This window comes from Crotalus tigris, unplaced genomic scaffold (assembly GCF_016545835.1).
Source record: "Crotalus tigris isolate CLP2741 ecotype Arizona unplaced genomic scaffold, ASM1654583v1 scf7180000017641.3106099, whole genome shotgun sequence".
Classification (NCBI taxonomy): domain Eukaryota; kingdom Metazoa; phylum Chordata; class Lepidosauria; order Squamata; family Viperidae; genus Crotalus; species Crotalus tigris.
In genome coordinates this window covers 356,937-373,280 of record NW_024096535.1, presented here as the reverse complement: position 1 = coordinate 373,280, position 16,344 = coordinate 356,937, and the positions used below count along the sequence as shown (strand labels likewise).

Sequence of the window (16,344 nt, the reverse complement as noted above, 5' to 3'; positions counted from 1 at the left end):
TATAACTATTACCTAAATGAGATATGTTGATATCAGGCAGATGCTTCAGACATTCAACCTAACTGTAGAACTTGTTCACTTCAAATCCTTAAGGATTTCATAATTTCAATTTACAACCACTAGAGTGCACTAGAAATCCATTTTATTCCTTTCTGGAATAAAATAGGAATTGTTTCTGTAGTGTCCTAAAGCCAAGACCATCTATAAAACTGTGTTATGATGCATCTTAAGGAACTTTTAATACCCATTCTCCAGCTCCAAAGATAATTTAGCAGCTGTAAATAATAGCCATCGTAACACGAAATGTGATATGAGTTCCTCTAGAATAGCATTTACAGGAACTACGAAGTGGAGCCATAAAACTTTTTATGAGCTGTGGGAGATAGAAGGAAGTTGTTTGGCTTCCTTTTTCCAAAAGCTGTTTTAATTTTTTTTTTTTTACGATTGCTACTTCTGATAACTTTAACATAAAATAAAACCTTTCTCTTTAATGTGTGTGTGTGTGTGTGTGTGTGTGTGTGTCTTTGTTATTCACATACACACATCCATAGCCGAGATTTAGAGCTGAGTGACTACTACTAAGGAATTTTGAACCTTGTAAGACGTGATGACAAGTGCCTCAATTTGAATGGCGATTATGTCAAAAAGTAATGTAATGTTGTAGTTTTCTAATGTGTATAATAAAAGTTTTGTATCTGCAAGTGCCTGTCATTGATAACCAAATGGAGGTTTATTTCCGAATTACTCTCGTAATTGGTATAAGAACATCTCCTGAGATTCCATTTGTCAGCACAATTATGAATTTGTATAGGAGTCCTTCCTCTCCTAAAAATCCTTACTCTAAGGGCAAGGAACGGGTTAGGGTCTGTTCTATGATCCATTAATTCAAGCATCACAAAAAATTCAATATTATGAAGTGGGGGAAGAAGGGATTCTTGATAAGCCTTAAATCTCAGTACTGAAAAAAATGTTATATATAACCAGTCATTCATTTTCCAAATCCATTAGCAAACTGAGATCTTATAACAGCAGGAGGGCTTACCCACTTATTTATATTTATTTTTTTGACCTTTACAATAACAAATTACAGCTCACTTCATTAATCTGGAAGAGTTTGTTTAAAACTATAAATTAGTCTTGGTTAGACCAACTAATTTTAAGATAGAAGATTGCTGTTTCAATGGGTTGGGCAACCAAATTAACTGCAAAAGGTCAGCTGTGGATAATTAGATTTTTACCTGTCCCTGCTTAGGTTGCTGATGCGCTATAGCAACAAATAGAAATAACTCTTGGAGACTCCCTTTTGAAAAACTGAACAACAGCATTTGAAGTAGGGAAAGTTAAGTTTGGACAGCTAAGATTCAGGAATTGTATTAACTTTGATCAACAGAAACTAAAGTACTTTTGTATGTTCACCTAAAACTGGAGATAAGGGGTTTGAGTCAATCAAAGAGGCATGATACAAATTGTGCTTTTTGTGCAAATAGTGCATAGCAAAACTTTTATAATATGAGGAGCTGCAGGAAATAAAGCAGAGGAAAAGGTGCCTTGAGTGAGAGGTAGGAAGTTGTAGAGGTGACTGAACACTGGTAAGAGCTTAAGTTCAAGTCTACATGGTGAAGACCAGGATAGCATCATTTTTTGCTTATTGCAGTTTCACATTTTCACCTACAGGTAGAAGAAATTGCAGAATCATTTTTATAAGTGTGGAGTTGGAGATTAAATGTCATAATGTCATAAGACCTGATTATGATCAAAGTAAAGCTTGTGAGAAAACAAATGGAATGCTTGGGGAATTGTTCAGCATTGAGTATAGAATAAAGACAAGGATGTGAAACATTTTCATAGTTGTTTAATGTATTTGTGGTAAAAATGTAACAAATGGTTATGTTGGCATCGAGGTTTCTTGGCTAGAGACGTAAATGTGTATTATTGGATGCTGATGATGCCTTGTTGTTGGCTGGAAACACAATATTTGAGGTGAATGTCAGGTAGATTGCAAGGTACAGTCTGGAACATGTATGGCTTTGTAGAAAATAACATATCAAAGACAAACACAGCTTTGCCATGTTTGACAGGGAAAATGGAGTGAGCCATTGCAGGTTTTCAATAAATTTTATAAAGAACTAGAGGAAGTGAGTGAACAGCTCCAGAAAACGTTCACTAGAAATAGAAAAGTGGAATGAGAATTTTAAAATGAACTGATTGCTGATAGAGTGGACAGTATTTCAAAAGAAATGAAAGTTGCTGTACGGGAGTGTGTTTATGCCTGCCTTATTTCGGGTAATCAGTGTTCAGTATCTCAGAAAGAACATAAAAGTAAGTTGAATACAATAGGATTGGGATACTTAAGTGTGCATAGTAAAACAAGAAAAGATGGAGTCAAGAATGAATTGGTGTGGACTGAATACCCATAGAAGAAGTACGGTTGACGTGGTTTGTTCATTTAGGAGGAATGAATGAGGATCAGATCACAAATCAAATCACAAATCAATATCTGAAGAAAGAATGAATGGGATGAAAGGAAAGGGAAATAAAAGATGAAATTGAATGGATTTGAAGAGTTGCTCAATCCAAGACGGGTAACAATCTCGAATGTCAACGTTTGAATCAGTATATGTCGGAATGTGGAAAGCAAGGATAGTTTGCAAGAATAGAGAGATGCAGAGCCATACAGTGAATAGGGGTATGTAAATTAGATTTAGATACAATTTCTGTTCTGCCTCTTTTCTCATGTCTTTAATTTCTTTTGTTTACTATTCTTTTCTCCTCTTTGCACATTGCATAATGTGTTGCGTAATGTGCATATACTATTTTAGATTCTCTTGGAAACCAGTAATAAAAATATTACAATCTGATTAATGAGTTTAGGTCTTTAACCTTTGTTCAGTTGCAGAATGCAACCTTCCATTGATTCGGTTGCCTTCCTATCCCTAAGTGAAAACTTTAAGATCCTTTCAGACTTTCAGTAGTAATTTTTCTGCCCTGGGAGAATCAGGCATACAAATATATTATACTGGTAATAAATTGGCTTACTCAGTGCATAATATTTTTCTTCCACAAATAAAATACAATCAGATGCAGATTACAAATGCTAAATAGTCATTATAAAATTTAATTGCTTCAACATTTTCAGTCAACAGTTGTCCTTTTTGGTAATTTGAAGTTATTTTTTTCTGAATATGTTTCAATCATTTATTTGTTCTAGATTATTAATGTAGCATTGGATAAGTGCGCCACTGTGAATCGATCTAGTCTTACCCTTGAAACATGTGATATTAATAACAAGGTAAGTGGAATTATTTTTCATTATTCTTAGAGGCTGAACCCTTTTAAAACGTCTTCAAAATACTGGATATGGTTTAATTTTTAATGTGCTCTTAAGTTCTCTGTCCAGCTGTGATGCTTGTATTATTTTTAGTTGTAAAGGACCTTTAACTACTCTGCAGTCAAAAGGAATCCAGTTCTGTCTGGACAATCCAGTTGTCAGCTTATCCAAACAGAAGGTGTAGAGCAGTGCTTCTCAACCTTGGCAACTTTAAGATGCATGGACTTCAATTCCCAGAATTCCCCAGCTAACATGCTGGCTAGGAAATTGTGGGAATTGATGTCCATACCTCTTAAAATTGCCAGGGTTGAGAAACCAGGGTGTACAGGGTAAGGCAGATTACCGTGAAAGAGTCCTACAAGAACCATTACATAGGCAAAAGGGGCTGAGGTATTTTAGAAGTAGGTAACCTTTAGAAGCTATTCAGGCAGACAATTCCCTAATTCACTGAGCTATAAAGAATAAGAGGAGGAAGTACATCACAATTAGACTTGGAAGAGTCTGTTATTGCCCGTCCCAATTATAATATTCTTAGCCTTCCTGTGGAGTTGATTTCCTGGCCAGATGTACCCAGTGGTGCTGACAGAAGGGGATTACAATGTGGTAGCGATTCATCTGGCTTGCATGCCCAAAATTGAATTGTGGCCAGAATTCCTTCTTCAGATAGGGGCTCCCTTTGAATGGGCTCTGCTTGAGTACTCTGGCCCTTTTCCTACAAGAAACACAGTCAGGCTGCTTGGAGAAAGCTGAGCACAGGCTCCCCACTCGTGATGGCCCCAAGAGGAAATCTAAGAAGATTCACCCTGGAATAGGAGTGAAGTGAAATTAGAGAAGAGCACCCTGATCCTGGCTGGGAGGCCTTGGGAAATGCTCAGGAGTAGGCTAGAGCTGTGAACACAGATCACTGAAGAAAAATCCCTAGTTTAGTGTCAGCAGTTCAGTAAAGACTATCTGCATCCAGACAAAGCAGGATTGTGCCCTCTTTCAGGTTTGCTCATGCTTCCTAGCTTTCTGCACTCGGAAATCAAAACTGTTGCTCTGTTAGCTCTGCCAGGGTTAATAGACACAAGGACCCATGAGGAAAAAAATGGAGAAAATTGAGGGTGGGGGAAGTAGTTGCAATGTTATGGAGAAGGGGGTTAAGAAGCCTTTTTTAATGTGTTTGCTCCAAGAAATTTTTAAAAACGGATTATGAATTATTTCCTAACTTTTTATTTTTTAAGATGGGGCGTTGGAAATACATACCAATTTGTCTCAATATAGGCAAACCTTTAATAAAATTAAAAGACCAGAAATGGTGAGAGCAATAGTATTTCAGATGCAGAAAATAATATGATTTAGATCAGTGGTTCTCAGCCTGTGGGTCAGGACCCCATTTGGGGTCGAACGACCATTTCATGGGAGTCGCCAAACAACGCAGTCCGCCATTTTTTCCCCTTTTCCTTAGCTGTGCTACTCCCTTTTATTCTATTGGCTTTTGAAAGCCAATAGAATAGACTCTCTTGAATAGAGTCTAATTCTATTGGCTTTCAAAAGCCAATAGGAATTGTCCAGGCTGTCTCTGCCCTGCTGAGCCCACCAAAAGTCCCATTCTGCAAACGGTGCTGCACCAGTTGAGTAGTCCTCAACTTACGACCGGTTGAGTAGTCCTCGACTTATGACCGGTTGGGGGTCGCGGCATTAAAAAGGTTGAGAACCACTGATTTAGATCATTTTTCAGATAGCAATATGTGTATTTTGAATCTTATTGTCCCCCTTTCCATATCCAAGTAATATTTTGCACATGCTCTGAATGTGCAACTTCCTTTGTGTTAGGTGAATTAACGGTTGCTTACGTTTTCAATAATAACTTTATTAAAGGAAAGGAACAAATGAAGCAGCGTGTTAGGTCCATTTATAACAAAAACGAACCTGTTAAAGTGAATTTAAAAAAATGTACACTTATTGTTTGAATGACCTACATTTTCCATTTAATACCCCAAACATAGTTTTATGGATTTTCAAAGTAACAACATGAGTAAATGTCGAGAGAGAAAGAGAGGGGGGAAGGGGACGATAAAAATATCAGCCTTTTATTTAATGGGCCATAAGTTTTGAAAATAAGTCTTATGTCTGGCTTTAGCACTGGTCTAACTGAGAAAGGGAATTGTATTATTTATAGTGAACCTTTGGTCAGCATTTGAGTAACCTCTGGGTAGAGCATCTTAGAGCAATCCAGGGCATAGTCACAGAGAATCAACTCTTTAATTCAGAAAACTCTGATTGAATCTTTTATCTTTTCCAATTCTTTTCTCTGTCCAGAACCAAAAATTCAACTACACTTGGCTGAGGCTAATCCAACACGAAGGCTCCTGCGTGGCACTTACTGATGCCGAAGGGACCCTGAGTCTGCACCCTTGCGATAAAAGAAACAATAGCCAGAAATGGTTGCATAAATCACTGGTCGCTTTTCACCCAGAACTCGTAAGTGCAGCTGTTTAGCAAATAACAACCCCTCTCACTGTGGCTAAAGTGGAACCGGTTCAAAACAAAGAGAGCTTGCTACATCATTTCCCTCTGTATGGCAATGATAGACATGCAGACATTTGTCATTCAAGCAAGGAAAGGACTTATGCAAGGTTTACTCTTAGCTATCATTTTGTAGGTAGAGAAGTAACATCAGTGAATATTTAATCTATCATCAGCTCCCTCCATGTGGTCTGGGGCAATGTATACCATTCTTGTTGCACTTAACTCTTCACCACATACCTGATCTGAACATTAGGCTGAAGATTGTGCTTGTTCAGGATCCTCCAGTAGTGATCTTAATGGTTTAGTCAGGATTCGGGCATAGGTCTCTCTATTGCTAACCTCACACTTTTAACTCCAGTATTGCAAATAGAAAGTCTGACTGAAAATCTAAGGACCACCGAGCTAGTATCAAATTTTGTAGAATGAAACCACTGTCAAAAAAACAGAAGGGTTTGGAGCTACACTTGACAGATATTTTAAATTCTAAATTTTATTATTTGCCAGTCGTGGAATTTCTCTCTATGCTTCATTTTTTAGTGAAAAAGTGTAGTAAAAAAAAAAATGGAAACATTTTTGCTGATTACGCTCTTTGTTTAATGCTATTCCATTATATCACTTCCTATTTATTTCAGCAAGGACATGTTCTTTAGGATATCCAAACTGGAATATTGTCATTAAAAAAATTGCCGAACAAAAATATACAACCCACACATTAATAAACACTAAAAGCTCATAGGCAACCATCAGATTTAGATCCTAATCTAATGCCAATATAACTCATAGGTAGCTCACATCAAACACAGATCAGAGAGACTTGTGCATTTTGAAATACCCGCTAATTGACAAGAAAGCTGTGCAGCTTTCTTGTCAACAATATGTAAACAATTTGTCATTTCCTTCTTTTTTAATTCCGAACATAGGTAATGGTGGTGGGTGGGTAATACAAGCCCTACCTTTTTTCCACAGAAGTTATGATGTTGCAGGCATGTACAAAAGGGGCGGAGCTTGAGTTTTTGTGAAGCAAGACTGCTTTCACCATTCTGAATGATTCATCCTTCAGATGAAAGGAGCGGGACTGTGGACGCCTCTGCCAAGTTCCCTGTAATTTCTTCACTAACCCTGCATGGATTTTTAAGACCGGCGAAATTTGGCTAGGACTTGCCATGTGCTATAAATTATTCTGTTACTTTAACCAAATGACCACAAAGGTGTAGTGAAAACAGTGAAGCAGAAAGAAAGAAAACTCCACTAAGTCAGGGGTCTTCAAACTTGGCCCTTTTATGACTTGTGGACTTCAACTCCCAGAATTCCTCAGCCAGGCCCGCTGGCTGAGGAATTCTGGGAGTTGAAGTCCACAAGTCATAAAAGGGCCAAGTTTGAAGACCCCTGCGCTAAGTAATGTCTGTATTATCCAAAATGAGGATTGAGACAAAGGACACCAAAAGAGCAGCCTTACAAAACACTGTGAGATGTTTATTGCATGGGATATGTTCCAGATTCAACATTGATAGTTTTTTTTAAAAAAATAAATAAATCTCATACTGAAAGTAAATGTCTCTATACAAAATGGAGAAACTCTCCCCATCAGATAAAACAGCATTGGTTAGATGAAGTGCAAAAGTTGCTCCTTATATTATAGAGAAGATGACAATATGTGTAGAGGTTATGTGAAGTGATGAGTCGAACAAGGAGAGCTAGGGGCCCCTCCCCACTTTATCATGGAACTCCGTAGACCAATCACATCTTCTCAGGCCATCCTACCGCAAAGGATTGGTGTTGTTGGAGAAAGATTATGAACCTCATGTAATCTGCTTTTAGCTATTAACGGGAAAGGCAGGATAAAAATACAAATAAGAAAAAAAGAGTATAAAACTACAGCAATGAATAAGTTGTTGCAATTGGAGTAAATGTATCCAATTTTGTATTAGGCTGTGTTAAAAGGTCTTTTAAAGAGCCAATGTTTTATTTTATTTTTTTTTATTGAAAATTTTTTAAAAGTTTTACAAAAAACAAAAAAAACAACAACAAAAAATAAAACAACCCTACCCCAAACCCTCCCAAACCACCCCCCCTCCATCCCCCCCCCCCGAGCTTCCCAGAGCTGGATATAGGCTTAATTAAAATTTTAAAAATTCTAGAAAAAATTAATCAACTTATAAGGTTGTTTTATTGAAGTTATTGAAAAATAATCTCATTCGGTTTCCTGTTGCTTTGATACAAATGTGTCAAAGCTGTAGTTGCAACCTTTCAGATATATTTACCTTAGGTGGCATAGAGCATAAACTGCTCATTTAAGATCCAAAAATAGTTTTAGCAAACTGTTCTGATCTGAAAAATGATCTAATGAACATATTTAGAAAAGGAAAAAAATATTTTTTTTATCCTCCATAGTTATAGGACCTAGAAATTGATCTTAATTCTAAGAAAATGCCAAAATAAATTAGAATGATTTTCCTGTATCTAAAATTGGAATGGGGATAGAATATGTCAGTAGAATCTTTTGGTTTTGTGGGGAAGGTCAATTACAGCAATTAGAGAATCTCATCAGTAATCATGTACCTAGTCTTGGTGTAGAGATGCCTTCTATTTATTCCTCCATCAAATAGAATTCCTTAAAAAAGGAAAAGGTATTGTCTTGAAAAGGCTTCCTAAAAGTTTAAGAAATTTTTTCATCCATTTAAGCTATGAAATAGTTTGCCAGTTTCTAATTGTCTTCATATGGAAGATGGATTCTTGCCATCACAAAGATGTTTGGGTGTTTTCCTTCCTTCCTTCCTTCCTTCCTTCCTTCCTTCCTTCCTTCCTTCCTTCCTTCCTTCCTTCCTTCCTTCCTTCCTTCCTTTAGCTAAACCATTAAAAACTAATTAAACACAATTGGATACATACTGCTGCATCCATACAATGTTGAATTAACATCAAACTGAGGCACGCACCTTTATCTGTTGTGGTAAAAGATCAAATTAGTTTTTATGAGAATTTTGGATGTTAAAGGAACAGAATATAAACCTTATGGGAGAAATGCAGCCTAAAGATATCTCCGTCATAGGAAACCAAAATACAGATTTCTTTTATACGAAAGTAATAGCTGTTACTTACAAGGCCCTTTTATGGCTGCTTCTATTGAGAATAAAGAAAAATCAGCAGAGCAGCCTATCCTTTGGGGGTTAGTCATAAGAAACTTCATCTTCATTTTTCTTTGTACGGAAGGGCAAAGAGGAAGGATTTATTGATCAAATGTGTATGCCGCCCATCCTGCCAAAGATAATTCTAGGCAGTTTCCAGATATTGAAAGGTACCTGCTTCCATCTTTCTGGATATAGTAGAGGGAGTCTTCAACTTACAACCATAACTGAGCCCAACATTTCCATGGTTGTTAAGTGAGTTGTGCCCCATTTCACGACTTTTTTTTGCCACAGTTGTTAAATAAATTTCTGCAGTTGTTAAGCAAATCATGCAAGTGTTAAATGAATCTGCTCTCCCCATTGATTTTGCTTGTCAAAAGCCAGCTGGGAAGGTTACCAATGGTGATCCCGTGACCCTGGGATACTGCAACTGTCGTAAATACATGCCAGTTGCCAAGCATCTGAATTTTGATCATGTGACCGTCGGGGATGCTACAATGGTCATAAGAGTGAAAACAAGTCATTTCAATGCCGTTGTAGCTTCAAACAGTCACTAAACAGATGGTTGTAAGTAAGGACAACCTCTAGTGTCAATATTGTGCCTACATCCATGTACACACATGCGACTTGACACAGATAGGAACACTTTGCATCAAGTCTAAGATATGAATCTGATGGGAGAGACACTGAAGTGGGATGCTAAAAAGTTTTTATTTATTTATTTGTAAAGTTTATTGGCCACCCATCTTAACCACGGGGCAATTCTGGGTGGTTTCTTTCCATGCATTCCCAAATTTAATGTATTTAGCCAGAAATGAATGAAATGCTAATGAATTGCTTTCTTTTTGTTCTTATTGCTAGTGTTATATTTTGAATGCTGAAAGGCTCTTCATTACAAAGATCAGCATTTACTTGCATCATGAATCTCTAGATTCTTTAATATTTGTGGCAATGCAGTTTTTTTTCATTTCCTTAACTTTTTCAGCTTTTAAATATCTATTTTTATCAAAGATCCTTCAAATTCATTTCTTAAAGAAGCCTATTTCTTCAGTTGAGAATAGTTACGTTACTACTTAGACACCTAAGTTAGTTGTACCTGAGAATATGATTTTTGCTCATTCAAAACTTTTCATGAATTTATAATTTGATTTTGACAATTAACAAGGCACCCAACCCCCTTTCATTGTGATGTGTCCCCTATTTCATCAGCTGAGTAACATTGCAATCTGAAGAGCAGAATCACCTGCCATTAAATGACCCATTATTGCAAAGGCCACATGGTATGACGTCCTTTGCATAACAATTACCATTTAGATGGGAAGAATTGTCTTTGAATTTTCATAGAATTAGCAAGCTATGCCACACAGAGACTCTAGTCCAGTGGTTCTCAACCTGTGGGTCGGGACCCCATTTGGGGTCGAACGACCATTTCACGGGGGTCGCCAAACCATGCTGTCCGCCATTTTTTTCCCTTTTCCCTAGCTGTCCTATTCCCTCTTATTGGTGGCCACACCCACTTGGGGGTCACCACAACATGGGGAACTGTATTATGGGGTCACGGCATTAGAAAGTTTGAGAACCACTGCTCTAGTCCAAGAACAGATAGATATGTTGTACACTTCCTGTTCTGCTTATAAATGATGTGTGTTGGGAAGCATGGCAGGATTTACTTTGACAAAGCTTTTCTAGCACTAAATCAATGGCTTACTTTTCAGGTTTGTGTGTATAACCCACTGTCACCGTCTTCTCTCTTCTCTTTAGATGGATCACATTGTTTTAGAGCACCTTTCAAGGGCTACATGTTTGGAAATAGATCAATCTCAGAAAGTTCTGAGGGCTAACATTTGTTTTCCAAGCAATACCCATCAGAAGTGGCAATTTGAAAATTACTATGCTAAGTGAAACAGAAGCCAAGCAAGCTATATGTGGGAGCTGCTTAGTAGGCTGATAAGTTCCAGAATGTCAACTCTAGAAATGGGAAGTTCAAAACCAGAAATATTTCTCAGAACCACAATTTAAAAGCAGCATATGGGGAAATCAACAGACGGAGAAAGACACAGCTGGGTTAACGTGGTATCCTTTCAACCAGGGCTGTTACCTCAAAGGAAGCTGGGCAGAAATCTGGCAGGAAAAAAAAGCTCAACAAAAAGGAAGTACTTTGAGTATCTTTTTCCATGACAAAAATTAAACTTAACAACAGAATATTATGCTTGACATTATTATGGAAATTGTTATGAATATTTCAGTTTATTAGTGTTTTCTCTCTCTCTCTTTCTCTCTCTCTCCCTCCCTCCCTCCCTCTCTCTCCCCTTTCTTTCTCAGAAAACTCTTTGGCAGAACTTGTAGTCTTAAATATCTAAAAAACTTTGTTCCAAAAGCACGTACAGAAGGTTGAAAATGTCTTCCAAGTCTAGCAGAAAAAGTCTTATTGTTGTCATTTCCAAGAAAATGCGCTAGAAACTCAGGCTGAAATCACTTGACTGTAGAGTTCAGAAGTAACTTTTTCAGTGACCCTTTCTCCTAGAATTATGGTCACTTCGACACCTTTCAGATCATCCAAGATGGGAAGGAGAAAGACGCTATGTTGAAAACAGAATTGGAGGCCTTAAAATACTTTATTTTGCTTTGAAATTTCTTTTGGGATAACTTACAACTCTGGCTGAGTATTTTGTGTACATTTCCCTCTTGTGACAAGAATTCACATTCCTTCTTTTAGAAAAACTGTGGACATAAAGGTGTGATCCCTTCAGTATGATGACAAGCATGTATTTGGCGGGAGGAGTGGGCAAAATGATAGAACTCATGAAGTAGAGCTTATAGAGTGTTATCTGAAACAGCATACCTTCATATATGTCAATGATGTGATTCATTTCACCAGGCATGAAAAATTAAAAAACCATGTAAACTCACATTGGGTAATTCCTCCAGCAGCAGTTTGTATTGTTATCATAAGGCACTCCTGGATGGAAGAATTTGTCATGCATTTACTATTTGCTATCAAATTTTGAATTTAAGTGTAATGATCCTGACAGCATGAAGAGCCAGATGCTTATAGCCTCCAAACACAGAGAGATTCAAGCATTGCCACATGCCTGCAACACTTTGGGGTCATAGAAACATTTTTCAGAAGACTGCTGGATTTGCACTTTGGAACTTGGCATCATATAAGTTAATATAAGTTAATATTTTAGAGATTTTTCACAATCTACAAGATCGTAGGACTGGGATGTTCCTGGTGTAAAACTCAGTGAACATCTCCGAAAAAGATGTTACTTAAGAATAGAACTCATTGGGTCCCATCACTCTCGGCACAATCCCCTGAAACAGACAGATACTTAGCACTTAACAGAAAATAATCTTTCCAAAAGCATAATCAAATTTCACACATATCCCAGTATCTTGAAATAGTTTGTTATCTTCTAAAAAGACAGATACTTGTGTTTTTCATATGTCAATATGTGAACTTAACGTTTTTTGATGATGGGAGAAACACCATTGAATTATCCACCTACTATCTGAAGTCACACTGCCCAACGGTATAATGAAATTATTTATACAGTATATAATTGCACACTATAAATATACTTCTCTATGCATTCTGCGTACTTGTGCATAGCACAAGGGGACTGTGCCCTGGCTTGCAACCACTTTATCTCTAGCTATTTGTATTTAGTGAAAAGAAACTCCTAGAAACTCCTAATTAAGGACCTAGAGCCAATTTGGTTTAGTGGTTAAGGCACCAAGCTAGAAAGCAGGGAGACCATGAGTTCAAATCCCATCAAAGCTGTGAAAGCCAGCTGGGTGATTTTTGACTAGTCACTCACTCTCTGCCCAACTCACCTCACAAGGTTGTTGTAGGAAAAATAGGATGAAGATGATGTGTTGGGATGTTTTCCCTACCTTAAGTTGTTTGTAAAAATAATGGATACAAATAAAATATAGGCTTCCCCATTAGGTGGATGCCTGACATTATAGCACATTCCATTTAAACAATATCAAAAATGTGTGTTTCTCAGGAATTGACGGTTCTGAGGAATTCTGGTCCTGCTTCCCTACATCCTCTTAGTTGGTTGTGGCTTGAGAGTGGTGCCCACTGTTAAATTAGGCTGTTATTTGACAGGACCAAGACGTTTAACAATAATACTCTAAAGATATTTTTTTAAGAGCAGTGAACACTGGTAACTCTGGAGTTAATTTGCTGCTTATCAGCATAAGAATTCTTATGGTTGTGAATTGCTCTGGAGCAAAAGATTTAAAATCCACATCTTGTGTCTCAGAACATTATGCTAACATTATTGTATGTTTTTGTAATATAAGCTTAGAAGGCAGCCAAGCTTTCATCAGCCATCATATTTACAGCTGGTTACAAGATTATTTGGTGTCCAAGAGGGTCTCTATATAATATCACATAATGCTGACAATGCTTGGCGAAGCAAAGTTGCCAAAATATTGATTTGCCTAGCAGACATCCCAGTTTCATTCCCAACTGTCTTTCTGATTTCCTTTGAATATCATTTAGTATTGCTACCCTGCGGGCACTATCAAAAAAATTACACAGATGTTGTCTGTGATCTCATGATCACATTAAAACATTAATTTCATTACATTTCGTGTGCTGATATTCTATCCTTCATTTAGCCAACTAGAGAGGCTGTACGTAACAGTCACATTGTATTTCGCACTAGTCCCAATGCATTTTCACTCTTCATTTTCCGAAATGTCCGTTTCAGCGATGGTTTAATTTAGGCTTTAAAAATAATACTGTATTCTCTGTGCAGTGTGGAGAACAAAGCAGCATAAGAAAAAAAATGCAATATTGTATCCAGTTTTTCTTGCAGGAAACAGATATCCTGGGCTCAATATCCGAATAAAAATTTGAAGTCCGGGATATAAGAATGAGCACCTGTGAAATTCCCTTCATTCCAAAGCAGAGTATCTGATACAATTAGTATTCGCAAGCTTTAAAAAAAAAAATATGGCACAAATATTCCTTTACAATCAATTGTGATTTCTTGTTTTCATTCTTTAACAAGCAGTTACGTTGGCCTATTTCCCTACAGTTTGCAACCATATGTTATCTTTTTTGCTTACTGGTGAAAATTACAAAAAAATGCATTCCAAAAACAAACCAGGCTTAGAAAGTTGATGCCACACTTTTGGAAAAGATGCCAAATCCAATGGATGTCACTATGAAGCAGTGTAGAAGAGGACAGAAAGAATCTTCCCTCATTCTCTCACCCTGATTACTGGGTTCATATCTGGAAATAAAGAGAAGTAAGCCCCTCATCCTTACATTAGCTCTGAGTTGGTATTTACTTTGCCTCCTTAGCTTCTGTGTCTTGCAGCTCTTTGTGTAATTGTTTTCAGAATCAAGCCAAGATATAGATGTGCTCTAGGACAGGGGTCTTCAAACTTGGCCCTTTTATGACTTGTGGACTTTAACTCCCAGATTCCTCAGCCAGCGTGCCTGGCTGAGGAATTCTGGGAGTTGAAGTCCACAAGTCATAAAAGGGCCAAGTTTGAAAACCTGTGCTCTAGGATTTGGTTCTGCCTGCTTTGGTCTCTTACACAAAAGTTTCAAATACAGTTGACTATTCTTTTTTTTACTGTTTGAATTTATCCAATCCATTTCTTAGCTCTAAAAAAAAATTGCACAATGCAATTTCGATATTTCTTACATTTTTTCCCTTACAAAATAGATTGATGAACAAATATCAGTCTCATGTCCGTACCTCATGTTCACCGTAATTTAAGATCCTGGCACTGAACGTCTAAAAATATCTAAAGAAGCCATGTTAAATTGGTTTAATAATGTTAATAAATTGCCAATGCAGCCTGCCATCACTTTTCCCTTTCTGTAAAGTCCAATGAAACTGAACTGTGTGCTTGTGGTGATTTTTGCATTTATGAATGAAATGTCCATTAAAGATAGAAAGACTGACAGCCGAAAAAGATTTAGTGGTCCATCCTGTCTGTATGGATAACTTCTGTATTTGGTACAGCATTGATACATCATAACAGCAGCAAGCCTAGGTGAAAAGCTGGTCCTTCCATATTGATCTGTAGAACATGTGACAAACATGGACATCTTTAACATCTCTCCAAGATAGGTATCAACTCTGAAATGTGAATAATCTCAAGTTTCACCTATAAACCTAAATTTAGATAAAGCTTCACTGGAACGATTGCAAATTCTCTGCAATTAATTTCTCTTTGTTATCAAAGCACAATCTTGGTTTTGCCTAAGAACAAAAACAAAATCCATGTGGACCTGGCAAATGAGTTTACAGAGCTCTCTAGATACCTGAACAGCAGCTACTTGTGCAATAAGGGAACATGTTGCATTACTGCACTTTGATGTATTACCAAGTCTCGGATCAAAAGGTCATTTATTGAAAATATGGACCGTACTATTAAATCAAAATTTATTACTCATGATGATGAAGGTGTTGATACTGATGCAACCGTTCCCTTTTTCACTGATCCTGGGAATTCAAAATGAATCCCTAATACCTATTTCAGGGAGCCTTAAATGTTACCATGTTGGCTTCATGCCACACACTAATCTAATATATTGTTTGTTTCATCTTTGAATGTATACATTTATGCACCTAGCAATTGTGACTTCTTCAGTAAACTGTTTTAGGCAGACTTCCGTATTTTGTGAAACATCTGTGTCTGAAACAGCAAAAAGCACGAACGTTAGGGATCAATGTATGAACTTTGTCACTATTTTTATATGAAATATAATTTGTTCTGGTTGTATATTATGCTCCTGATGTTAAAATTGTTTCAGTTTAATAGCTGCTCTTTTTTATAGCTGAATTACCATCCAGAGAAGAACTAATATTTTCTTTGGTGAATTTAAGTATATTATTGTGATGATTTGGATACAGATTCGTATACAGGCTCCTCCCATCATTGCTGGATTTCATTATTGGATTTGATTCTTACTCATGCTTAGGTAGATTTTATTAAAATCACTAGGATTTGTAAATCCTTGTAAATCATTCCGTGATTTAAATATCTGAACTAACAAGACGTGCCTTAATGTGCAGTCCCTTATGACTTACTTTGGAATAAGTTTCACTAAACTCTCCGGAAATTATTGCAGGATAGATAGATAGATAGATAGATAGATAGATAGATAGATAGATAGATAAGATTATTTTTTCAAACTGGAGCGCATATCATTTAGATAAGATGTTCCTTCCTTGGTGCTGTTTGTTGATAATGTTTGACATAAAATTTTAATTTTGAAAATAATATTAAATACCAAAATTGTTATATAAAAATGGTTTGTGTGTTTTAATAAATTCTTACTGCCTCCCCATCTTAATTTTGCAGCACCATGGATATTTAGTTGTTTCTCAGATGTAGCTC

At 36.9% G+C, this 16,344-nt stretch overlaps 1 protein-coding gene across 1 annotated transcript in view; it reads left to right on the top strand.

The window, feature by feature from the left end:
* GALNT5 (polypeptide N-acetylgalactosaminyltransferase 5) overlaps nt 1–16,256 on the top strand; it is a 50,408-nt gene extending 34,152 nt beyond the window's left edge. The window contains exons 8-10 of the mRNA XM_039335396.1: nt 3,209–3,289; nt 5,630–5,791; nt 10,723–16,256. Coding sequence (XP_039191330.1) covers nt 3,209–3,289; nt 5,630–5,791; nt 10,723–10,863 — 384 coding nt within the window. The 3' untranslated portion in view covers nt 10,864–16,256. The remainder of the gene's footprint in view (nt 1–3,208; nt 3,290–5,629; nt 5,792–10,722) is intronic.
* The last annotated feature ends 88 nt before the right edge of the window (nt 16,257–16,344 follow it).